Below are 25,927 nucleotides of genomic sequence, written 5' to 3' on the forward strand. Positions count from 1 at the left end.
TTAATAAAATGTGGTTTTATTTAAACCTCTTTGTGAGAGTCTGAGCTCTGTCAGTCCGGCAAAACGTTGGAGAAACCAGTTTCCTTGCAGTGTCAGTGAGCTGGGACACTGTGAGATCCCAGTCTGTTTGATTTAGCACAATTGGGTGCTGCTCCACTTGTGAGTACCTTTTTTATAACCTAACAAATCTCTTTCACCAACTGTATTACACCATGATTTCAGGATCACTCACCCCTTTATCAGACTTTCAGGGGTGAGTGACCCCAAAAGATCACTGAAATAAATGTAATAATTAAGCTAAAAGCAGCGAGTGCCTATCATTGTAAGATAATATTGATATAAATCATCCTAGTAAACTGCCCCTTGGGGATGTGATGACCTGCAGTGTTAATATACAGGGAGTGCAGAATTATTAGGCAGAATGAGTATTTTGACCACATCATCCTCTTTATGCATGTTGTCTTACTCCAAGCTGTATAGGCTCGAAAGCCTACTACCAAATTAAGCCATATTAGGTGATGTGCATCTCTGTAATGAGAGAGGGGTGTGGTCTAATGACATCAAAACCCTATATCAGGGTGTGCATAATTATTAGGCAACTTCCTTTCCTCTTGGCAAAATGGGTCAAAGAAGGACTTGACAGGCTCAGAAAAGGAAAAAATAGTGAGATATCTTGCAGAGGGATGCAGCACTTCTAAAATTGCAACGCTTCTGAAGCGTGATCATCAAACAATCAAGCGTTTCATTCAAAATAGTCAACAGGGGTCCGCAAGAAGCGTTGTGGAAAAACCAAGGCGCAAAATAACTGCCCATGAACTGAGAAAAGTCAAGCGTGCAGCTGCCAAGATGCCACTTGCCACCAGTTTGGCCATATTTCAGAGCTGCAACATCACTGGAGTGCCCAAAAGCACAAGGTGTGCAATACTCAGAGACATGGCCAAGGTAAGAAAGGCTGAAAGACGACCACCACTGAACAAGACACACAAGCTGAAACGTCAAGACTGGGCCAAGAAATATCTCAAGACTGATTTTTCTAAGGTTTTATGGACTGATGAAATGAGAGTGAGTCTTGATGGGCCAGATGGATGGGCCCGTGGCTGGATTGGTAAAGGGCAGAGAGCTCCAGTCCGACTCAGACGCCAGCAAGGTGGAGGTAGAGTACTGGTTTGGGCTGGTATCACTAAAGATGAGCTTGTGGGACCTTTTCGGGTTGAGGATGGAGTCAAGCTCAACTCCCAGTCCTACTGCCAGTTTCTGGAAGACACCTTCTTCAAGCAGTGGTACAGGAAGAAGTCTGCATCCTTCAAGAAAAACATGAATTTTCATGCAGGACAATGCTCAATCACACGTTGTCCAAGTACTCCACAGTCGTGGCTGGCAAAAAGGGTTATAAAAGAAGAAAATCCAATGACATGGCCTCCTTGTTCACCTGATCTGAACCCCATTGAGAACCCTGTGGTCCATCATCAAATGTGAGATTTACAAGGAGGGAAAACATTACACCTCTCTGAACAGTGTCTGGGAGTCTGTGGTTGCTGCTGCACGCAATGTTGATGGTGAACAGATCAAAACACTGACAGAATCCATGGATGGCAGGCTTTTGAGTGTCCTTGCAAAGAAAGGTGGCTATATTGGTCACTGATTTGTTTTTTGTTTTGTTTTTGAATGTCAGAAATGTATATTTGTGAATGTTGGAGATTGTTATATTGGTTTCACTAGTAAAAATAAAATTATTGAAATGGGTATATATTTGTTTTTTGTTAAGTTGCCTAATAATTATGCACAGTAATAGTCACCTGCACACACAGATATCCACCTATAAAATAGCTATATAACTAAAAACAAACTAAAAACTACTTCCAAAACTAATCAGCTTTGATATTAATGAGTTTTTTGGGTTCATTGAGAACATGGTTGTTGTTCAATAATAAAATTAATCCTCAAAATACAACTTGCCTAATAATTCTGCACTCCCTGTATATAACAATACTGATATAACAACAGGTGAATAAATATATAAAGGATCTCAAATTACCCAAGCTTATTGTGTGTTTAGCTCCAGTAGTTATGATAAGCAAATTGATCATCCAATTGGAAGTGGCAGGTTCATCGCCACCCAACTCCAGCTGCCTTATAGCTTGAGAGCTTCAATTGCTTCATTAACTTGCTGGTCATTTGGTTCAAAATCTATGTTTTCTGCATGAGTATACATATTATTATTATCCATTTTCAAGTTCAAGTCTCCACGTGTTAAAATAAAAACGCTTTTCTGATAGTTTTAAAATAATAATTGTGCCGTGTTAATGGGATAGATCATTTGTATCAAGATCTTTCCTCTATCCTTCAGAAAATACTTTATACAACATTTTTTCAAGACCTTTTATATCTTGAAAATGTAGCTAACCCATTGTAAAATTGCATATATTAATGTAATTATTATCACTAGTAGTAGTAATAGTAGAAAACCCGTTATCCAAACTGCTTGTGACCGTACAAGGTTTGGATTTCAGAATAGTTTGGATTTTGGAATATTTGCATCTGTAAAATGGGACAGTTTAGAGAGGGTATGGGACCAAATGTAAAGAACAATATATTAGATCATTTAGACAATCTTTACATGTCATAATACAGCTTATATATGTAACCTAATTGTAGTTTTATATCGTTTTTAATACTTGTGTATACATAGCTCCACCACAAACCTTTTTTTATATTAATTTGAAAGTTTGGATTTTAGAATGTTTGGATTTGGGAATTCTGGATTTGGGAATATTTACCTGTATTATTATTATTATTTATTTATTTATTTATTTATTTATTTATTGCATTATTTGCATATATTTTAGTCTTGCACACACACAGTTGGCATGTTATCAAACAAAATCCCTCCATAGCTTTTATACTGAATTATAAAATATGTTCACAAATAAGAGGAGAAAAGCAAGTGCTATATTTAATACAAATAGTATAAACATAGAAACATAGATATTGACGGCAGATAAGAGCCATAGGCCCAGCAAGTCTGCCCGATATTACCTAACAGTATAAACGTATCTAGTTTGTAGGATAGCCTTATGCTTGTCCCAGGCATTAGCTATTATGTAGGATAGCCTTATGCTTGTCCCAGGCATTAGTTATTATGTAGGATAGCCTTATGCTTGTCCCAGGCATTAGTTATTATGTAGGATAGCCTTATGCTTGTCCCAGGCATTTTTAAAGTCCCCAATAATGTTTTTTTTGTTACAGCCCAGTTCTCTATAAATTATTTCTTCAAGTAAAAACAGGTTATGTAGATTTATGTTATTTTTTTATGTTCTATTATCTTTATTATAAAATAAAAATGTATATATTAAAAAAAAATCTATGTATGAATTATTAGATAATAGTAGAGTGGAAAGGGAAAATGAAACAATATGAATATTAGGGCTTATTTGTCAAGCCTTAGTTACATAGACTTATGTTTTTACTGTTGGAGACAAAACCTGAACTCAATAAAATAAAAGTAAATCTGCGGATGGGGTGGCACTGGAGACTGACACTTAGTAAAACCAGTGACCAGTACTCTGTACACTGTTGCATTCACCAGCAATGTCTGTGAGTCTTTATCTATACTGCACCTCACAATGAGCTGTGTGTACATGCCTGAAACACCCCCCACACACACACACACACACACCAACACACAGACCTGATGTACCCGCCCCCTCAGTGGCTACTCAAATGACTGAGACACTTAATGTGATATCTTGGAAATGTGGGGGGTATAAAACATACCAACCAAACGGAGTTAAAATCCTCCCAACACCTAAAATCACTGCACGCAGACATCGCATTATTGCAAGAGACACACCTTACTGCGGAGGAGCATGAAAAACTAAAAATTAGGTGGGTTGGGCAAATTCTATACTCACCATCTGAGGGAAGGAAACGTGGGGTGGCAATATTAATACGCAAGCAATTACCCATAACCTTTTCCAACACAAAGATTGACAAGCAAGGCTGTTACATTTTCACTTCATTTCATATAAACACACATACTTTTCAACTATGTAATGTTTATGGCCCAAACCACTCTGACCAGCTTTTCTGGTCATCCTTACAGTCCCTCATAGCCCAACACTCGGAATCACCAGTAATAGTGGGGGGAGACTTCAACATGGCACAGGCATACCCACTAGACAGGTTTCTTGATCCATCCCAACCTAGCACAAAGAGGGGAGTACATTCCAAACCCAAACAGGTAATACAAATAATATCTATGTTTAGAGATGGACTGGGACTGCAGGATCTGTGGAGATCTCAACATCCCGATCAAAGAGATTATACATGTGTCTCTAAGACGCATCATACTTTCTCACGTATAGACTTTTTTCTCACTTCCCCGCAAATTACACCAAACATATTAGACACATCTATTCTCCCAATCACAATATCAGATCACGCTCCCTTAAGAATAAAGCTTCAACCTTTTAAAACTGAATCTATTAAAAAGACCTGGAGGTTCCCATCATACTTATATACTAATGCAGATTTCAGACAACACCTGAAGGCGTTCTGGCTGGAATATACCTTCGACAATGGACAGCATAGGGATAACCTTGACTTGTTTTGGCATGCCTCTAAGGCAGTTATAAGAGGCAAAATCACTGCATACACAGCTCACCATTTTAAGTCTCAAAAAAAAGTCACTATCCAACTCCTTTCAGAGCTAACCAATGCTTACAACACCTACAGCAGCGAATCGCTAGAAATACTATGACGCCAAAAAAGAGAGAGACACACACTTGCACATTCTTGATCACAAGTTTAATCTGCACAGACAGGGTAGGTTTTACCACCACGGCAACAAAGCTGGTAAGCTTCTAGCCCAATCCTGGTGAGACTCCCACTCGCCATAAGGTACCATCATAGTCTGCAAATTAGGTCCGGAAACACACCCTTAAGACAACCACCAAGGACATAATGAAAGTATTTACAGACTACTACAAATCTCTATACACTAAACAGATTATAAACGATGAGGATAAACACACATTTTGGCGCAACGTTACAGTACCTCGGACTATCTGATGCTCAAAAAGACAGCCTTAAACTCCCCCCATACATGTACAAGAAGTGATACGTGCCATTGGTAGTTCAAAGATAGGGAAAGCTGCAGGCCCAGATTCACTTCCGATAGAGTCTACAAGATTCTAAGTCGGATATAGCACCAGTGTTAGCTGACACCTACACTAGCTTACTTACTAGGTACACTCAACACCAGACGCAAGATTTACAGATGCTAAAATATGCATAATCCCTAAACCGAACAGGGACCACACGCTTACCCTCATCATACAGGCCGATCTCTTTTACTCAACAGCGACTACAAACTGTTTACAAAGATATTGGCGGACGGACTGACGAAATGCTCCCAGACATAATACACCCAGACCAGACCGGCTTTATCAAACGCCGCACCTCAGTAATCAACATCAGGAAAACGCTAGCTGCCATTATCCCATTACAAACAACTCATACTACCATGACTTTCAAAGACCCAATACAGACGCATGCCTTCTCGCAATTGACGCTGAGAAGGCGTTTTGACAGAATAGATGGGATCACCTCTACACCCTCCTTAGAAAAATTTGGCATATCTGGGACTTCCCTCAATGTACTCCAACAATTATATACCTCGCCCTAGGCTTCGGTAATTGTTAATGACCAAACATCCCCGTCATTTCTTCTGGAAAGGGGAGATAGGCAGGGGGTGTCCCCCTGTCCCCGTTGCTCTTCTGACTTGGCGAGTAGAGCCCCTGGCATGTTACATTCGCCAAAGCAGTGAAGGTCTGAAAATCACAGGCAAACCATACACCTTGTCACTTTAACGCCGACGACCTTCTCCTATATGTTCCCTAACCTTCACAAACAATGTACCCAAAACTGTTGCATCAAGTTAACTAAATTCGGTGACATATCAGGCTACAAAATAAATATAGACAAATCGGAACTAACATGGTTAATCAATACTCAAAAAACCCCATTACAAGGCAACGGATCTGAAAAATAACTACAGGACACTTCACATACTTGGGGATCCACCTACATGTTGATACTAACAAATTATACCATTATATAACAGCCTCACAATCAGAAAATGAGGAGGCTTTTCCCCAAGGAGTTGGTAGCTATGAATACCAACTATAACAGAACGGGGGGGCTATAATTTCCCTTCACGAGGAAGGTGGTAGCAGGCCAGGATCCAATAGGGCCAGGGGCCTCACATAACACAGTGTATACTAGAGGCAAGCAGAATCAATATAATAGATACCAGCCCATCTTCTAACCCACTCTAACTACTCCTATCCCCCCACACAGCAAAGGTACTAGCAACTATCCCTACCCATCTACACAATATGGGGCTAATAACTATTCTTGCCCTTTCTACACAACAGGCTATAAGGGTGCCAACAAAGAGATGATGAACTAGTGCAGCTGGAACAGGTTTTTCGGATAGGCCAACATCAGAGGGGAAGGGGGGGCAATGAACACACAATACCCCAGCAAGGAAGATACCCACTAAGACAGACCCGAGCCCCGTCCAAATATGTACCGTCCTAAACTTATCCAGCCATATCTTGACCATTGATGAGAATAGAGTATTATCTGTATGGCCTGGGTTTTGTCCCCACAGTGAATTTTAACTTGTTTAAAAACCATGTTTGGATCTCAACATATTGTTCACAATATCACTTTGCGGAAACACTTTGGGGATATAACCAGGGACCATACATTAACAACATGTGAACAGTCTGTCCCTAATGCCTTGTCTAATGAATTAATTTTATGGAGACATGTGACCTGATTGCTCTCGGGTGAGTTGGAGAGAGAGGGTCTTACATCTCGTGATGCGGTAAATAATGATACTATCAAAAGATACCATAATCCCTACTACCTTCTACCCCAATACAGAGCAGAGGCAACATCATTGAAACTTTCTATAAACGAGTAGAAACTGACTTGAGACAATTGTCCTTAACTGGAATGACGGAGTACTAATAATCTAACCCGAAAGGAACGCTTAGCCCTCAAATCGCTTGAACAGAATGATAAACTAGTGATCAAACAGGCGGATAAGGGGGGCTCAGAGGTAGTGATGGATAGGACAAACTGCATCAGAGAGGCCCTGAGACAATTGGAAGACAAAGATAATTATGAACACCTCAAACAAAACCCTACAAATAAATTCCAACTTGAGCTACTGCACCTTCTGGATGAGCAGTAGAGGATGGTCTAATTCATTTGAAACATCCAAGTATTTATATGTTGAACATTCCAGTGTTCCCTCTATTTCCACCATCTACCGAAGGTGCACAAGACCCTAGATAATGTACAGGGAAGACCTATAGTCAATGGCATTGGGTTCAATGTTGGAACACCTTTCGAGTGGCTGGATGGTATATTGCAGCCCTTGGTTTAAGGCCTTCCCAGCTACACTAGGGACTCTAAACAGGTGGCTGAACAAGGTGGAGAACTTGAGGTGGTTACCGGATTGTGGTTGGCTCACTGTGGATGTGGTCTCACTTTACTCCTCTATACCCCACCGTTTGGGGGCCTAAAAGCAGTGGCTTATTTTTTGGAGATTGGGACCTTGCACAGTGAGCCATTCAGGACATTTGTCTTAGAGGTGACCAATTTTCTCTTGTCAACATAATTATTTTCAGTTGAGGGGGAATTCTATCTGCAAAGATGCGGGACCGCCATGGGTGCCAAATTTGCGCCCACTTACGCCAACCTATTCATGGGTTGGTGGGAGCGGTCCAGATCTTTGCAGATGGGAACCCCATTCAGGCTGCCATTATGTTGTACCTCCGCTATATAGACGACTTGTTGTTCGTCTGGCGGGGTGATAATGAGCAGGCGAGATGTTTCGTGGACTTTCTGGGGACTAATGATGTGAACCTGTGTTTTACATTTGAATATAATAAGACCGTGGTGCATTATTTGGACTTGGAACTCAAGGGATGGCCATCAGGTAGAGGTCACACTCAGAAGTCTACAGAAAGCCAATAACAGGAAACAGTCTCCTGCATGCTAGGAGCTGTCATCCAAAGCAAATGCCATACTCTGTTGCTAAGGGGCAATTTGTAAGGTTGAAACGCAACTGTACCCTGCCCCTTAGCTATGAGAAGCATGCAGATGATTTGGAATCACGCCTACTACAGAGAGGCTACAACAAAAAGGTGATTAAAAGGGCTAGATATGAAGTGAGTTCCCTATCTAGGAAACAACTGTTAAGTGACAGTGTCCCCCCCCCCCCCCAAAAGGGAACAAAGTAGCACATTAACTTTTGTCACGGACTATTCTGCCCAGTATGGGGAAATCTGTGACATAGTTAAAAATCATTTCCGCCTACTAGTAGCAGATGATGCCCTTGCAGGGGTTGCTAAGAATGGATGTAGGTTCTCTTATAGGAGAAACAGGACCATTGGGAACTTAGTATCTCCGTCCATGCTTAGGAAACCAATCCCAGTAGCCTCATCAACGTCCTCCTGGCTCAGACATAGGGGTACTTTCAAGTGTGGCTATTCACAGTGCAAAGCCTGTGAATATGTCCAAATAGGGACCTCTTTCTCTTCAACAGTGACTGGAGAAACATTTGATATTGAATCCTGTTTGAATTGCAGATCATCCTATTGTATCTACCTTCCCTCTGGTGCTCAGGAATGTGAACTGCAATACATAGGTTTGACTACCAGGGATGTCAGATCAAGGATTCGAGAACACTTGTCTACCATACGAGTGGGGCAAAAGTGGTACACCCATTGGTTTCCCATTTCGTACAGCGACACGATAAGGATTGTCGCTCTCTGAAATGGATGATAATAGAAAGAGTACTACCCCAAAAAAGAGGGGGGGACCGTTTCAAGATCTTATCTAGGCAGGAAATGTATGGATCTTTAGGCTCCAGACTAAAAGACCCTCTGGGCCTAAACTCCGAATATGATTTTATCAATCACTGGACATAAATGGTGGTACTCCCCTGTTTATATCATCAGTTACATTGCAATTATGGTTATATTTACTTATGCATGTGTATTGATATTTACATCCTGTGTTAGTGATAGATATAAGATCTAACTACCTAACCTTTCGTATTTACTGCTATGTTTAGTGCTAAATTCGCATTTTAATTTAAATAACTGCCTTAAATGATTGTTGCATAGAATCATGTTTATATCTAATCTATATTTTCCAAATTTTCCCATTTGTTTCTCTTGCATTTTCCTATATATATATATATATATATATATATATATATTTATATATATATATATATATTTTATATATATATATATATATATATAGTATATATATATATATATACAATAGTCTTCATAAGAGCACTAGTTTGAGTTTAAAAAGAGTTATAATTAAACTAAGTAACTTTTTATTTGTTTATGGAATATCCAATTTGATTATTGTAAAGATACTAAACAGCATGCTCTGTCCCCTGTGTCTTTAAATTCTAATTAATAACCCACCAATGAGATTGGAGCACTGGGTTTAAAGGTTTGTCAGTTTTTAAAGATTTTAAGGACTATGAGTACGGCTATCCCAGCCGAAACATGCTAGTCTGTTCAGCAGGGGATTATCCCTTCTCTCTAAGTTATCAATTTTAATTGTGATTTAATAAAGTTCTTTTTACTTTTAACTTATGGTGCTTAGCGGACTTTCTCTTTTTTGTGTAACAAATTATACCGCCTAAACATAGGCAAAACAATAGCCCTCATTCAAAATCAAGTGAAAGGATGGAGACCTTACCACTGTCACTCACGGGTCAAATCCAACTCTTAAAAATGATTATCCTACCAAAATTGCTTTATCCTCTCCAGATGCTTCCTATTTTGCTAACAAAGAGGGACTTAAATGAACTGGCAACCCTGTTTGGCGCGTTTGTGTGGCGGCATGGGAAGCCAAGGATCAACAGGTTACACTTAGCAATACCAATTAGTTCGGGAGGGCTTAGTCTCCCAAATCTTAGATGGTATAACTGGGCATCCCTAGTTAAGGTGATTGTGGGTTGGTTGGCACAATCAGACTATTTCTGCCACCCAGTGGAAATTGAATTACTAGCTGCCACACACCCTGCTTTTCTGCCGCACACCCCGTTATCATCCCTTCCACCACAAATCAAGCAAAACATACTATTCAGGGACCCACTGAGGGCCTGGGCCAGACTTTGTAAAACATGGGGGATGACATTTACATTTAGTAAATACTTACCTCTTCAAGGCAACCCCAACTTCATACCGGGATACACAACCGCTGTCTTTAAAGATTGGGAACGTCAGGGATTGACAATGGTAGCACAGCTGATTAACCCCACAACGCAACAAATAATTCCTTTTCCAGACCTGCAAGCACAATACAGTCTCCCTAGCACACACAGGTTTGCCTACTTTCAGAGCCGACACTATGTCCAGAGTCTATTAATGGAAGGCCTGGCGTCCTTGGATATAACCAAGATTGTTACTCTCTGTACTCTGGCCTCTCAAGGAACACACTCTATCACACCCATTTATAAACTAATAATGACATATAATGAGACGCACACAATGCAGAATATTATACTCAAGTGGCAGGGACAGGGGATTCCTGAGGTCACACAAGACCAAATCACACATAGTATACTAGCAGTCAGAACAGCTACACTGTCCTCCTACCTACGTGAATCTCAAATAAAGGTATTACATCAAGCATACATAACTCCCAAAATCAGATCCAAATGGGTTAAGGACGCGGTAGATAAATGCCCCAAATGTTCTGCACCTGGTCTGGGGTTGTCCCAAGGTGCAGAGATTTTGGGGCAAGGTTAACTTCTGGCTGTCTAAAATACTTAAAACTAACATACAATTGACTGAAGCACATATACTATTCTTTCAGGACACCTCTCTAACACATAACCATCAAAGATTCTTAAATCTAGTCGTACTAATGGCCAGGAAATTAATTCTACAATACTGGGCCAGGACTAGAGAACCTCCCTTCAAAAAGCTTACCCATACATTATACCAGCAACTACTGATAGAGCATGCAGATACCCAGGGGGACCGTGAGGCCAGAGTAAAGGCATTCATAGTTAAGTGGGAAGCATATTTACTTTACCTACCAGATGGTCTAAGTAAAAAACTGCTGCAGCCCTTCCAACACTCTGCATTCATCCTAAATGAGAACCTACATGGTCGCTGGTGCCTACAGGGACCTGACACAGACACCTGACGGACTAAGACAGTGACATCAAATAAACTGTGGCCTGGGCGAGGCGGCTTGCAGACTGAGACTGCACTCATCTGCCGACACATATTTTTCCATGGAATAGGACACTTGATCTATTAGGTTTAACTACTCCTGTTAATGCACCCAACCGCTTTTCTAGTTTCTGCATCTTGAGTGAAAGCACTGATCACGACCAAAGTAAGAGAAACATGTATTGTTGTAAGCCAATCCCTAACCTGATGCTAGCAGGTAACTCAATGTAATCAGTGATACGACGCCCTCGGACCTCAACACTACACTTTGGTCGACACTAACCACTAATTATTGTTGTAATGTTTTATTTTTTTATGTTTTATGGTTATATATGAGGCTTGGCTGCGCCATATAGCTCAGGAAACAAACTTATTGGACTCAAAACTGACTCACCTATATTGTTGAAACTGTTCATTGTTGCTTACACTAAGCTTTATGATGATTGTTATTGCATAATGTTATGTGGGGCTGTCCAAGTTCCTCTTTAAAAATTTCAAAAATAAAGTCTTCAAAAAGAAATAAATAAAATAAATGTAGCCACCAATCAGCAAGCACTATCCAGGGTGCTGAACTAAAAATGGCCTGGCTCCAAAGCTTTCATTCCTGCTTTTTCAAATAAAGATACAGAGATAATGAAGAAAAATTGATAATAGGAGTAAATTATAAAGTTGCATAAAATTGCATGCTCTATCCGAATTATGAAAGAAAAAAAATGTGGGTTTAGTATCTCTTTAAAATTCTGACATTTACCACAATTGAACATTTACCTTATCCCCCTTTCTATTAAATTTCCAGCACCTGAAATATCCATCACTGTTGACAACTCCACTATAACACTTTAACACCATGTCCTTTGCCTTAGAGTATTACTGGACCCTGCCCTCTCTTTTACCCTATATCATATTCAATGCATCACCAAACCCTACTGCTTTAATGTGTTTCAAATTGCCCAAATGAATCAGTTCTTAACTCAAGACAAAAACAACAATTTTAGTCCCTTTAGCATATCACTTCTTGGGTACTACAATGCCATTATTTGCCTCTCAAAAGACTTCAGTTCAATCTGTCCAAATGTATCCACCAAGTTTTTACCCCTCAACCACTGTCCATCCCCTGATGCTCCTCTATACCAGGATCAGCACTTGCTTCCACTATCCTCTAATATCAAAATGACAACTCTAACTTAAATCTACAAACCTCTCCACAACAACAGAGTTTTTCTAGCCTTATCTTCATATAATTTACAATCTGCTTCCTTCTCTCTGCATCTGATTTACACCTCCAAATCCCTTTTATCCCCCCCCCCCCCAATCCCATCACCAGTCTGTCTCTCAGGGGCACCTATTCTATGGAACTCTCTTTTTTAGTCTGTCAGACACACTCACCAACTACTAATTCAGAAATGTAGAGAACATCTGTAAAGAAACCACACAGATTACAATGGCCTTCACAGAACTTGTGGACCTCCCTTTAGAAACACATATGAAAATAAAACATTTAGTAAATTTGCTCAATGTATAGAGCCATTGTTAATAAATGTCACCGGCAGATATCTTAAGGATAATACCCTATCAAAATGTTTTCATTCAAAAAAATCACAGATTATCTTAACTTTTCAAAATGTGTGGTGCCTTAAAATGTCATAAATTAAGTTATAGGTTAGATCGGATAGAGAGAAACTAGGCAAAGTCTTTGATGTTTCATTAGACTATATGTTGTAATGCATGAATATCTCCTTCATAGCCAGACCGGCACAGCAAGACAAATAAATAGCTCTTAAGAATACAATTTTCTTTCTAAATTCTTTGAAGGACCTCACAGTACTGTTGAGATATCTCATATAATCTCACCAGACCAGAGAGCTTTAGATATTCAGTCCCTAAGTAAATGGGTTTCTATATTTATGTGTTTTTATGTTGGTCTTGACACCAGTCATGCACATTTCTGCTTCAATAAATACATTTGCACCCAATTGGGAAAAAAATCATCTGTAACTTTTCATTTAAAAAGTCTGTAGATCTCTTGTCTATACTGCAAAAGTTATTAATTTGTGTGTTTTAATTAATAATTCTTCTGTTATTTTTCTTGTCATATTGTTGCCTTGTTTAGAGATTTTGCAGTTGATTTGAGCATCTTGCATAGCTTCCTCACCAGCTAATTGCTTCTTTACAACAGGCAAATAACTTTTGAGGACAATGCACATTTTCCACTTGATAGGTTGCCTGGAGCACTAGAGTCTGAAATTGATGTGGGTGATGTTAGGGTATAAAATGAAGTGTCAATGTTGTTTGAACAGATTCCTGAGCCATCTAAACTGTGATAATGTGAACGGAGAATATTAAAGACTGGATAACTTTACAATTCTTAGCAGTTGCTTTGTCTAAAATGTAATGTACATAACAATTGTATCAATTGGATTGAAACATTGGTGCAAAAAATAATGTTATCTGTAAAAAAAAAAATTGAAATGGTGTGAATATATTTAAAAGTTAACTATTTGGCTGCCATAAAGGGTTGTAATGCATTACTTTAAATTGCATTGCAACCTTCGACAGTATTGAAATGGTTAAGAAAACTTTTGCTGAATTTGCCAAATCCCCTAGTTTGTAACATTTAAACCTCTGTGTTTAATGACATTAACGTCAGTGCAAACATTTAAATAATAAATAGTAAACATAATTTATTCACCAATAAGCGCAGGCGTATACCTTAAATATATATGCTCTACTCATTATAAGCTTGTCACACTGTTCTGTATAAAGGTCACATGACTAACATTTGTATATTTGTATATTATCCACTCAATTGAAAAAATATCAGCAAAACGCACCATACTACCAATCCTTACAGTTCTTATAACTTTTATAAAACATGTACAGTAATAACCAGATATTTAAAACAATGTTTTGGTCTCCATATAAATAGTTATTACTTCTTTATCGCAAAATCACCAGCTGAATTTGTAGCATTAAACTCTAACTTTATCAATACAGTTGTTATTCCTAAAATCAATCAATCAATCAATCAATCAATCAATCAATCTATCTACCTATCTCTCTATCATCTATATATCTGTATCTACGATCTATCTATCTATCTATCTATCTATCCATCTATCGGCCTTTCTGTCTTTCTGTCTAGAATTATGCAAATGGGAATCGCTTTGAAAAGTTCAATAAAACGTTATAACAAATATATTATATTTGCATCAATACCTTCCTACATGTAAAAGTCAATTATATTTGTAGTTGTTCCAAAATAAGTAATATGTTTACAAATGGTGACCACGGCTCAGTTCATTTTCAGTAACAGAAACTGATGAGCACTCCATAAAGTAAGCTCTTTGCTTGTATAATTTATTAAAAGTGTAATATTTTAGCAAATCTACAGGGCTGGCTAGTTTCTGTTATGTGACTGTACTTGCAGATATTATATACCAATGAAAGAGAATTGCACTGTGCATGCTACTTAAATAACTGGTATAGTAGACTACACATCCTTACTTTTTTGTGTAAAATCCCAGTATATTTTTTTGGCACTTAGCATTCTTCATCACAGGTTGAGGATTTGAAAATTAAATTAAAACTAAACTCTTGAAATGTTTAAATGTGTCTTGCATATTTATGTTATTGTGCATTTCTGATATTCTCATATACTATTGTCTAAATCACAAAAGCTTCTCGTTAATACAAATATGTACATTACACAATTGAATGGTTATAACCATGTCACATTGTAATTGCTTATCTCCATAAAGAGAATTAATCATGCATTTGTTTGTATAAAGAAGGTGTAATCCACATTATGATTCTCCTACTTGGAGAGAACATCTCGTTAAACTAATTGCAGCAAATCCATAGTGGAACACTACACTTTACAAATAATGCAAGTTATTCCTGACACATTTCATGACATTCCACTAGACATCTTTGAATAAAATCTACATTCCTCACATCCTATGAACAGAACCCATGGGGCTAAAGTTTACAATTTTATATCTATCTGAAAATATATAATCATAAAAAAAAACATATTAGGGTTTTATTAAATATTATTATTATCATTATGAAAATTTACAATATAACTAAATACTGTACTGATTAACTTTATTACTTTTTAATACAGGATATTGCAGATTAAACCTAATGCTTTGTTTGAATTAAGCCCAGGGGGTATTCTATAATTAAGGCAGCTAAACATATAATTCTGTTAAAGGGACATCCCGGTCAAAATTTAAATGCACATAGATGAATTATATATTTGAATAGAAACATTTTTGCATTATAGATGTATTGGCAAAGATGCTTCTAGTAAAAATTATCACTGTTTTAGTGTTAACATTTTTCTCAGCACATGCATGTATAGCATAACTAGATATTCTCAGCGTATTGTAAATACTGCAGCTGCTCAGAGTGTCAGTGGGGCTGTATCTCGTCAGCAATTAACAAATTGAGTCATTACCAGAGCGTACAGGCACTTTAGGCTCTCTGAATAAGTTCAGTGTTTAAAATGCTGGTGCACGGTGCATACTTAAATACACTTTTAAAACAGCTATAGCTTTTGTTAGAAGCATTTTTGCTAATACATGTATATTACAAAAATGCTTCAATTCAGAACTGAAATTGCATCCATGGGGACTTCGATTTTAACTGGATTATCCCTTTAAGCAGTATATTGATGACACACGTATTGTGGACATGATTTGTGAAATCAACTATTATCATTATGTATAAAGAGGTTCTAATTTGCTTTTGGCAACTTTAATGTTAGAAGAATCTTTTCAAAATTATCTGGATATCAAAACTATATCAAATATATCAGATTGATTGAGTGTTAGATTACACTAATGCAATTTATATTTGTAAACAGTACACATGTACCTTGCATTACAAAACAAAATATGATGTTTTTCACCTTGTACTCACTATGGGGTCGATCACAATCCTTTAGAAAAGCATATCTAATGATTATCAACTGAAAACACCATTAACCCCTTAACAACCATTAAGAGATTGTCTGGTTAGACCCTCCCTGCGGTCTGACTGCTGGCAAGGGAGACCCTTGCTATTGAAAAAGACACCCCAATACTAAGACCAGCGATGTACCCTTTAAGGGGTTAAAGTCTATGGGCTCCATTTATCAAGCTTTAATAGCAGCTTCAGAGTCCCATTATTTCAGGTTTGATTGAGCAAGCCTGAAATTATAGTTATGTAGCAGCAATCTTAAGACCACTGCTACTTAACCTAATGTGTGGAAGATTTCAACCATCAAAATCAGATCCAACTGAGACGATTGACAGCCCCATCTTGAGAGTGATTGGTTGTGTGTAAACAGGGAGTGGTATTGCATAAGCAGCGGCTTGAGCAATATTAAATGCAGTGGCGTATTGCTAATAGAATAGTTGTAATCTCTAGTGCTATGACTGTAGTGAGTACACTATCCAAAAACCCCTTCCCAAATAAAAGGAAACAAATTGACCTCCACCAAACCGCCTTACAACTTGTTAGTATATATAGCGATGGATGTGCTTCTAATTATTAAGTAGGGGTATATCTATCACTATATAGACAAGGTTCATGACAACAAACCTTTTCCTTCCTGCCTGATAATTAATGGAGCCCTATGGAAAAAAATGTAGATACATTATTTGATAAGTTCTTTTAAATGATTAGGATTGATCTCTGTGTGTCTAAAACTATTTTGGTCTCCTTCGGATTTATATCTTCTTCTTTTTTTTCTTCTATTGACTGTATTGTAAATAAATGAGGGAATCTAGAATCCCAAATGTGTCTTCTCCATAAAGCCTCTGATTCTATCAATTATAAAACCAGAAAAGGGTTCATTCAAATTTTCCTAGAGTGCATTTTCAGCATTTCAATGTTTTATGAGATTTGTGAGGGATGTACATTGTATTTTTGAGAAACCTACTGCCTTTATGCTAAATAGGTATTGCCACATACAGTATAAAGTATTGGTTATGTCTCCACTTTAATATAAGAATCTGATAATTCTTTATTATCCAGATTATTGGCTGTTTAAAATGTCCTTTTATATTTCTTTTGTAAGTAAATAACACATGGAATCTGATATATTTCTTTTCCCTTATCTTTGGTCTTGGTGTATATATCATTGTACTCAGACAGCAGGATCATATTTCTATCACTGATCAGTTTCACCTGACCATTTTTTGGTGAATAGCATGAAATAGTAATCATGTAAACATAGAAAGGATAATGCACTTACTGTAGCTGTGCCCGAGACAGTTTGTGCATTTGTGTCCGTGCCACTCTGTTCGGAGTGTGTCTGCGGTGGAGGGTACATGTTTAATGTGTGGTCTGGAACTGTGGTCTGGCCTGTGTAGTCTGGAGCAGGATGTGGATGTGGAGTTGTATATTCTGCCGGAATACCATTTTGGGGTGGAGCAAACTGAGCTGAACCATAAGGTTGCGCCATTGTATCAGGGGGTGCTGTAGCTTCCTGATTACCCTGATAGGAAAGAAAATATAAAATTTAGTATAATTATTTATATGGAATGATTTCATGCATGGGATATTTGTAATGAGACAAAACAGAGACAAAAGGATCATACACAACATTCATCATTATGTCAAACCCAAGGTGCCATTAATTGAACATTATTTGTATTTCCTAATATCTTCCTTACTTGCTTTCTTCCTCTGATAACAGCCCTATGCTACACTGTTTTATCATCTATTCCTCCTGCCTAGTTTCCCACCTGTGACCTGCGTTCCTCTTGCCCCAGTGGTCTCTATGTCCCTGCTATAGATGTTATTCTAACCTAGTGGCCCTTATGTCCCTGCTATAGATGTTATTCTAACCTAGTGGCCCCTATGTCCCTGGTATAGATGTTATTCTAACCCAGTGGCCCCTATGTCCCTGGTATAAATGTTATTCTAACCTAGTGGCCCCTATGTCCCTGGTATAGATGTTATTCTAACCTAGTGGCCCCTATGTCCCTGGTATAGATGTTATTCTAACCTAGTGGCCCCTATGTCCCTGGTATAGATGTTATTCTAACCCAGTGGCCCCTATGTCCCTGGTATAGATGTTATTCTAACCTAGTGGCCCCTATGTCCCTGGTATAGATATTATTCTAACTTAGTGGCCCCTATGTCCCTGGTATAGATGTTATTCTAACCTAGTGGCCCCTATGTTCCTGGTATAGATGTTATTCTAACCTAGTGGCCCCTATGTCTCTGGTATAGATGTTATTCTAACCTAGTGGCCCCTATGTCCCTGGTATAGATATTATTCTAACCTAGTGGCCCCTATGTCCCTGGTATAAATGTTATTCTAACCTAGTGGCCCCTATGTCCCTGGTATGGTATAGATGTTATTCTAACCTAGTGGCTCTCTTTGATGCCCTAGATGTTTTTCTTATAATAAATAGCTCAATGTCTCTTTCCTTGTTCCTTTTGTTCTACTTAGTTTTGTGTCACAACTGTGGATTTTCCTCTAATCCAGTTGTTTCTGTCCCTCAAACGGCATATTCCCCTTTCCCTAGTTAGCTCTATGCTTATAGAATATGAATCTTTTTAAACCACTAAACAGTTTGTGACTAGAGATGAGGTGTGCACAAGCATCCATTTCCTGTTACTTTCAGTCTCAGAAATATAAATAAACAAAATAATCGCATTCATGAATTATTTATTAATTACATTTAATTGCTGTTTTTTTTCTGGTCATGAAAAAAAAATGTTTGAGTTCCTTCAATCTTGGCATTTATGGGGTTAAATTGTATATTCTAGAAATACGAGCAATTACAATTAAAATAAAATAACATTACAGAAGCACAAGCTAAATAATTTCAGCTGTTTTGATGTCGGATTTGGAATTCTCTATTGTTCTATTGTCTGAAGTTTCATTTTCTGTTATCAGCAAAATATAAATAATCATATTCAGCTCCAAAGCATAAATATTTCCTACAGGCCTTGCACCCCTGTGTTATGAGCATGTGGGGTTTGCTCTAATTGAAGTAGTCACACTGTGTCACGTGGTGCCTGTACTGTTCAGTGATGTATTTTATGCTACAAACATAACAATGGTGGAATTAAGTAGTAATAAAATAGATTTTTACTTAAGTTACCATTTTTTTAAATTTGAATAGGAGGAAATGGGAGGCTATAACTGAGACATTGTCACCCCAATTACCTTCTGAGAACAATCATTATGTTTTGAGCTGCTCTAAGCACTGGGAAATCTTCTGAGCCAAACTCACTCTGACAACTGAAATAATCGCACACCCTCTCTAGACAACCCAAATCATTGGATAATAATACAATAATAATAATACAATTAATAATTCAAACATTTGGAGAGTATGTGAGTGGGAAGAATTACTGCACCCTTAAAACCTGCTGCCATAGACACAAGCCTTGTTGATCTAGGTAAAAATAGGCCCCTCCTATATACAGATCTCTGGGGCCACAGGTACTTGTTCCTCACTAACCATTACATGTGTCATTTGCATCTGCCAGTTGACATTTACTACTGATTATCTGAACTGCCTCTATTGAGAGCATCTGCTTATCTGCTCTGCTAAATAGAACTACTATGCAATAGTATATACAAAACCATCAGTACACTAGCAAGACATATCCTATAGGTTGGAGTTGTGGAATGTTAATTCTATACAACTTTTCCTATGTCATTAGAGAAGTATTTTATTGAAAAGTATCCCTGTTAAATGTATAACTGAAAAAACAGTACAGTAACACCACTGAACATAGCAGAAATGCAAGCACGCCCAGTAATAGTTATTTACTAGACTGACAAAAAATACACTTACCCAGACTAATTAAGCTTTTAGTTAGTTAGTTAGTTAGTTAGTTAGTAAGTTTATGACCTTCAGATCTTTATTTGCTGAAACTACAATTATTGTTTTGCCAAAACTCTAAAAACTCAAGGGACAGCAAACACTTTGAAAATGTAATATAATATGTTTAATTGTGTATAGTTTTTAAAAAACAAAAAACTTTTTAACATAATCTTTCCTGTAATTTAACTTGCAGGTTTTACACTTCTCAGAACTGGAATACACACTTCACAAGCCTAACCCTGCTACATCTTTCTCCTTAAAGGTATACTAAACCAATTTTTTTTATTTTATGATTCAGGTAGAGCAGCAATTTTAAACAACTTTCTAATTTACTCCTATTATCATTTTTTTTTTTCGTCCTCATGTTATCTTGATTTGAAAAAGCAGGACTGTAAGCTTAAGAGGCGACCCATTTTCGGTTCAGCACCTGGGTGGCGCTTGCTAATTGGTGACTAAATGTAGCAAACCAACCAGCAAGAACTGTCCAGGGTTCTGAAGCAAAAACGGGCCGGCTTCTAACCTTACTTTACTGCTTTTTCAAATAAAGATAGTAATAGAATAAAGAAAAATTGATAATAGGAGAAAATTAAAAAGTTGCTTAAAATTGCATGCTCTATCTGAATCATGAAAGAAAACATTTGGGTTTAGTGTCCCTTTAACTGTTGTCAGGAGAGGATATAACATAAGGTTCTGCAAAATTATACAAGTTTTGTTAACAAAATTACAGTGGCTAGCTCTTCAAAAGTTACAAGTCCAAATTGACTCCTCCAAATAACTCAAGCAGTAGTTTGCAGTGAACAAGGTGTTAATGTATTCAAACAATCATACTTACACAACATGCTAATTTATTGTTAGACTGCAGAAAAATCTTGTAACCATTATCCCTTTAAGTGAATTCTGTTCCAGTCATGTCCAGCTGACAAACTGACTTTAATTATTGTGTCATGTGTTAATGATCTGTTTGTTAGGAAATACTTTTATTTCTGATACCTAATACCATTAAATAATGTTGGAATCATTATTAATAACAGAAGTGGTTAGACATCGGAGTTCTTTAACATGTTAAGATCTTGCAGAGGAATCTTTAAGACATTAAATTCCAAGACTAATTTCCCAGTATACAAATAGTATATAGATCTGGCAAGACTTCAGACACATTACCGAGTTATGTGCAGTGGTGGCTGTTATAATGAAATCATAAAATTTGCCTTACTCACTATATTAATAACATTTTCCAGGTGCCCAGATTCTCTGACATTTTCAGTGCTCATTAAGGTAAAGTATATGCAGTGCTGTTAAAACAAGGCACAAAAAAATGAAATACCACTATCTTGTAGTGATTTAAAATTGTAAATTAAACATATGTCTTTTTATGTTTATAAAATAGGAATCTGTCTGTTTCCTAACCTTATCTTGTATCACACAATTAATTTGATTTTGTCAGCAGTGCCAGAGATTTAGATTAATGCAAACTGAGAATATAATGTCAAAACCATCTCCCAGGACCTCAAAACAGTTACCAGGAACTCCTCACCCCTGGATGGGACCTTGTTTTATCATTTTTACTTTAAAATGCAGTTAAACCTTCCTCTGTAAACGTCTACCCAAGACAAGTACAGCCATTTATGTCTTGTTCACTATACATTTTACACAATTTGCTTAAAGGGACACTGAACCCACATTTTTTCTTTTGTTATTTAGATAGAGCATGAAATTTTAAGCAACTTTCTAATTTACTCCTATTATCAAATTTTCTTTATTCTCTTGGTATCTTTATTTGAAATGCAAGAATGTAAGTTTAGATGCCGGCCCATTTTTGGTAAACAACCTGGGTTGTCATTGCTGATTGGTGGATAAATTCATCCACCAATAAAAAAGTGCTGTCCAGAGTACTGAACCAAGAAAAAAGCTTCGATGCCGTCTTTTTCAAATAAAGATAGCAAGAGAACCAATAAAAATTGATAATAGGAGTAAATTAGACAGTTGCTTAAAATTGCAAGCTCTATCTGAATCATGAAAGAAAAATTTTGGGTTCAGTGTCCCTTTAAAGATCCAATGGATACTCTGGCCCCGTGTGATACATCTCAGGAAACAATGAGGAAAACATGGTATCTGATTTTAATATCACAACTAGGAGGTTGCACAAAGCATTGTGGTTGACATGTTATGGGTGGAAATCTCACACATGTCAATGTATTACCACCAATTACATCCAAGTACGATAATGTTGTTGTGACCAATGATTTCCAGTAGAATAAATAGGATTAAAGGAACGGTTTACCCAAAAAAATGATTTTTTTTTGCTCCAGATGATCCATTTTACCTGCTGGAGTGTATTAAATTGTTTACAAGTAGCTCCTTTACTCTTTATTTCGGCATTTGAAATAGCTGATTTGGCCTGTGGTATCCTCACCTCTACTGAAAGTTTCTAGACTTAAGTCCAGGCTATTGACAGGCTGTGTAAATACAGCCAGCAGAATAAATTATACTGCTGGTGGGGTGTAGAAGAGATAACTAATAAAATGATAATTTTCCATTGTTATATGTAAGGTTTACAGACAAATATAAGATAATTAAGCATATATGTGTACACAAAGTGATAAAACAATGACATCTAATTATACCTACAAGCGCAACCCATTGAAATAGGCTGCGGTTTAAAGCACAAAACCAGCTGATTCATATACACAATAAACCTGACAATGCAATTTCTTATACATTTTTTACTCTGCAGCAGGTATAACAAGTCATTGGAAATACATTAAGGGAAAAACAATTTTACAGTATACTGTCCCTTTAAGGATACAGATTTGGGGATATAGCTAACCCCCTGTGTACTAGAAATGGTTGCAACCTATTGCAAAACAATAAACTTAAACCTTTAGAGAATCCAAGGATTTGTGTGATGTTCCTGTTCTAGCAACATTCTATCCATGGATAAACCTGTTCTTCAACCCCAATATTCCTGTTGTGGCAATAATCCCAATGACAGTCCACTTGCCACACCACCCTCTCCAACTGTACTATGTCCTTGGTTATGCCAGAAAAACTGATTCACTAAAGCTCATCTATTCTTCTCCAGCTTTACCAGCATCTTCACCAGTTGCTATGTTATTTTATGCACATGATCCATTAATGCTCACCTCAGCCACCCCGGCATCACCAGTTGCTATGTTATTTTATGCACATGATCCATTAATGCTCACCTCAGCCACCCCGGCATCACCAGTTTCAACAGTCTTATTAATTTATGTATTATCCTATGCAGCTATTTCACTAAATAATTAGAAATTAGTGACATATGGTAAATTAGATACATAGAATAGGCATTGATAAGCCTAGAGGGTCTGGTAAGACTAACAAACGTGAAAAGCCTGCAGGAAGCTTTAGGAAATGTATCCAACTGGCCCAAACAAAGAACAATCTAGATACAAAATCTATTTTTGAGATCAAGAGAACTATTATATTGTATTGAGTTTTCTCTATAATTTAGAAACTGTAAATTACTCCACTATGTGGATATGGATCAATACCTTCTAACTAATTGCAAACCCATCATTCTGGGACATGGACCTATTTTGTTTGCTTTAAACATATACTTTGTCATAATAATAATTCTACAACTGTTTTATTATTACATTACCAGATCTCACTTCAACAGTAACATTCCTGTTAAAAATCAGAAGGGGTTGTCCTGCTACTTTTAAAACTTAGAGTCTGAGACTCTGGCACAGAAATATCAGTTTAATTCTAGTTCCACAATGTGGACAGTAAATATGGCTAACACTACATTAATGCCCAAGTACAACACAAACCACACATTTCCCATTGCACTTTCCAACTAGACTTCACTTTACTATATATATATATCATATACTATAATTAGAGGTCAGTACCAGATGTCAAGTGATCGTTGGGTACAAACTGTAATTACTAGTATGTAATAGACAGATTTCTTTATGTTTTATTTGCTCAAAGTAAAACACCACAGCGTACCAAGAGAATAAACGTGAGTGACCTTAGCTGAGCCTCTGGCACTCAATTAAACTGTTTTAGAAACTGTGTTTACTTTGTTTTCCATGTTGCTTCTTTGCCTCTTTCTTTAAGGTACAACATTGACATTTAACATCTATAAATTGTCTGTTATCATCAAGTCTCCCAAACAATAAAGGTCTGGCTCCTATTTTGCCCAGTTATTTATATTTATATAAAATTACTGGCTCACACAAATATATAGCTAAGATGTAAATTCCAGTTCTCAAAGCACACTAACAGACTGGAATTTTAGGATTACCTTGGGTAAGAACAAGTTAATAACCATGGTTACTGATAAACTGATCATTTTACCTATGCTCTAGTTCAAGGTTCTTCAAACTTTTTTCCCCAAGATCCAGAACCATGACACCTTTGAGTGCCTATTTTTATGCTTGTTCTTAAAAGTTATATACAAAAAGATAGCTGCAGTTTTTGGCAAAGTGACTAAAATGTGCGCATGCTTTATTCCTGATTGTAGTCATACTTGAAAGGTAATAGCACACACACACACTCATATAACACACACTCTCATACAACACACACACGACACACTCTCATACAACACACACACACAATCATACAACACACACACAACACACTCATACAACACACATACCACACACTCTCAAACAACACACTCTCATAGAACACACACACACACTCTCATACAACACACACACACAACACACTCTCATACAACACACACACCACACACTCTCATACAACACAAACAACACACTCTCATACAACACACACACAACACACTCTCATACAACACACACACACTCTCATACAACACACACACACACAACACACTCTCATAGAACACACACTCTCATACAACACACACACACAACACACTCTCATACAACACACACACCACACACTCTCATACAACACACACACACAACACACTCTCATACAACACACATACCACACACTCTCATACAACACACACAACACACTTTCATACAACACACACACAACACACTCTTATACAACACACACACAACACACTTTCATACAACACACACACACACCACACACTCACATACAACACACACACACACAAACTCATAGAATACACACACACACACACACCACACTCTCAAACAACACACACACACCACAACTCTCATACAACACACACACACACACAACACACTCTCATACCCACACATACACAGCACACTCTCATACAACACACACACACACACACTATCATACAACACACACACAACACACAACACACTCTCATACAACACACACACCACACACTCTCATACAACAGACACACACCACTCTCATACAACACACACACACACACACACACTCTCATACAACACACACACACACACAACACACTCTCATACAACACACACACCACACACTCTCATACAACAGACACACACACACTCTCATACAACACACACACACAACACACTCTCATACAACACACACACACTCTCATACAACACACACACACTCTTACAACACACACACACACACTCTCATACAACAGACACACACCACTCTCATACAACACACACACACACTCTCATACAACACACACACACACAACACACTCTCATACAACACACACACACTCTCATACAACACACACACTCTCTTACAACACACACAAAGAACACACTCTCATACAACACACACACTTTCATGCAACACACACAAGTACCCAGTAAGCATGGTGTTGTGACACAGTAATGGGTCTCGGCCTGTGGCTCTAGTTCATCATAT

The 25,927-nt window shown here is 37.6% G+C and overlaps 1 protein-coding gene across 1 annotated transcript in view; it reads right to left on the reverse strand.

Moving 5' to 3' along the window:
• The window catches only part of RBFOX1 (RNA binding fox-1 homolog 1), an 874,306-nt gene that overhangs the window by 432,103 nt on the left and 416,276 nt on the right, over positions 1–25,927 (reverse strand). The window contains exon 2 of the mRNA XM_053694366.1: positions 17,539–17,781. Within this exon, the coding sequence (XP_053550341.1) occupies positions 17,539–17,781 (243 nt within the window). The remainder of the gene's footprint in view (positions 1–17,538; positions 17,782–25,927) is intronic.

Source organism: Bombina bombina, chromosome 11 (genome assembly GCF_027579735.1).
Source record: "Bombina bombina isolate aBomBom1 chromosome 11, aBomBom1.pri, whole genome shotgun sequence".
NCBI lineage: Eukaryota > Metazoa > Chordata > Amphibia > Anura > Bombinatoridae > Bombina > Bombina bombina.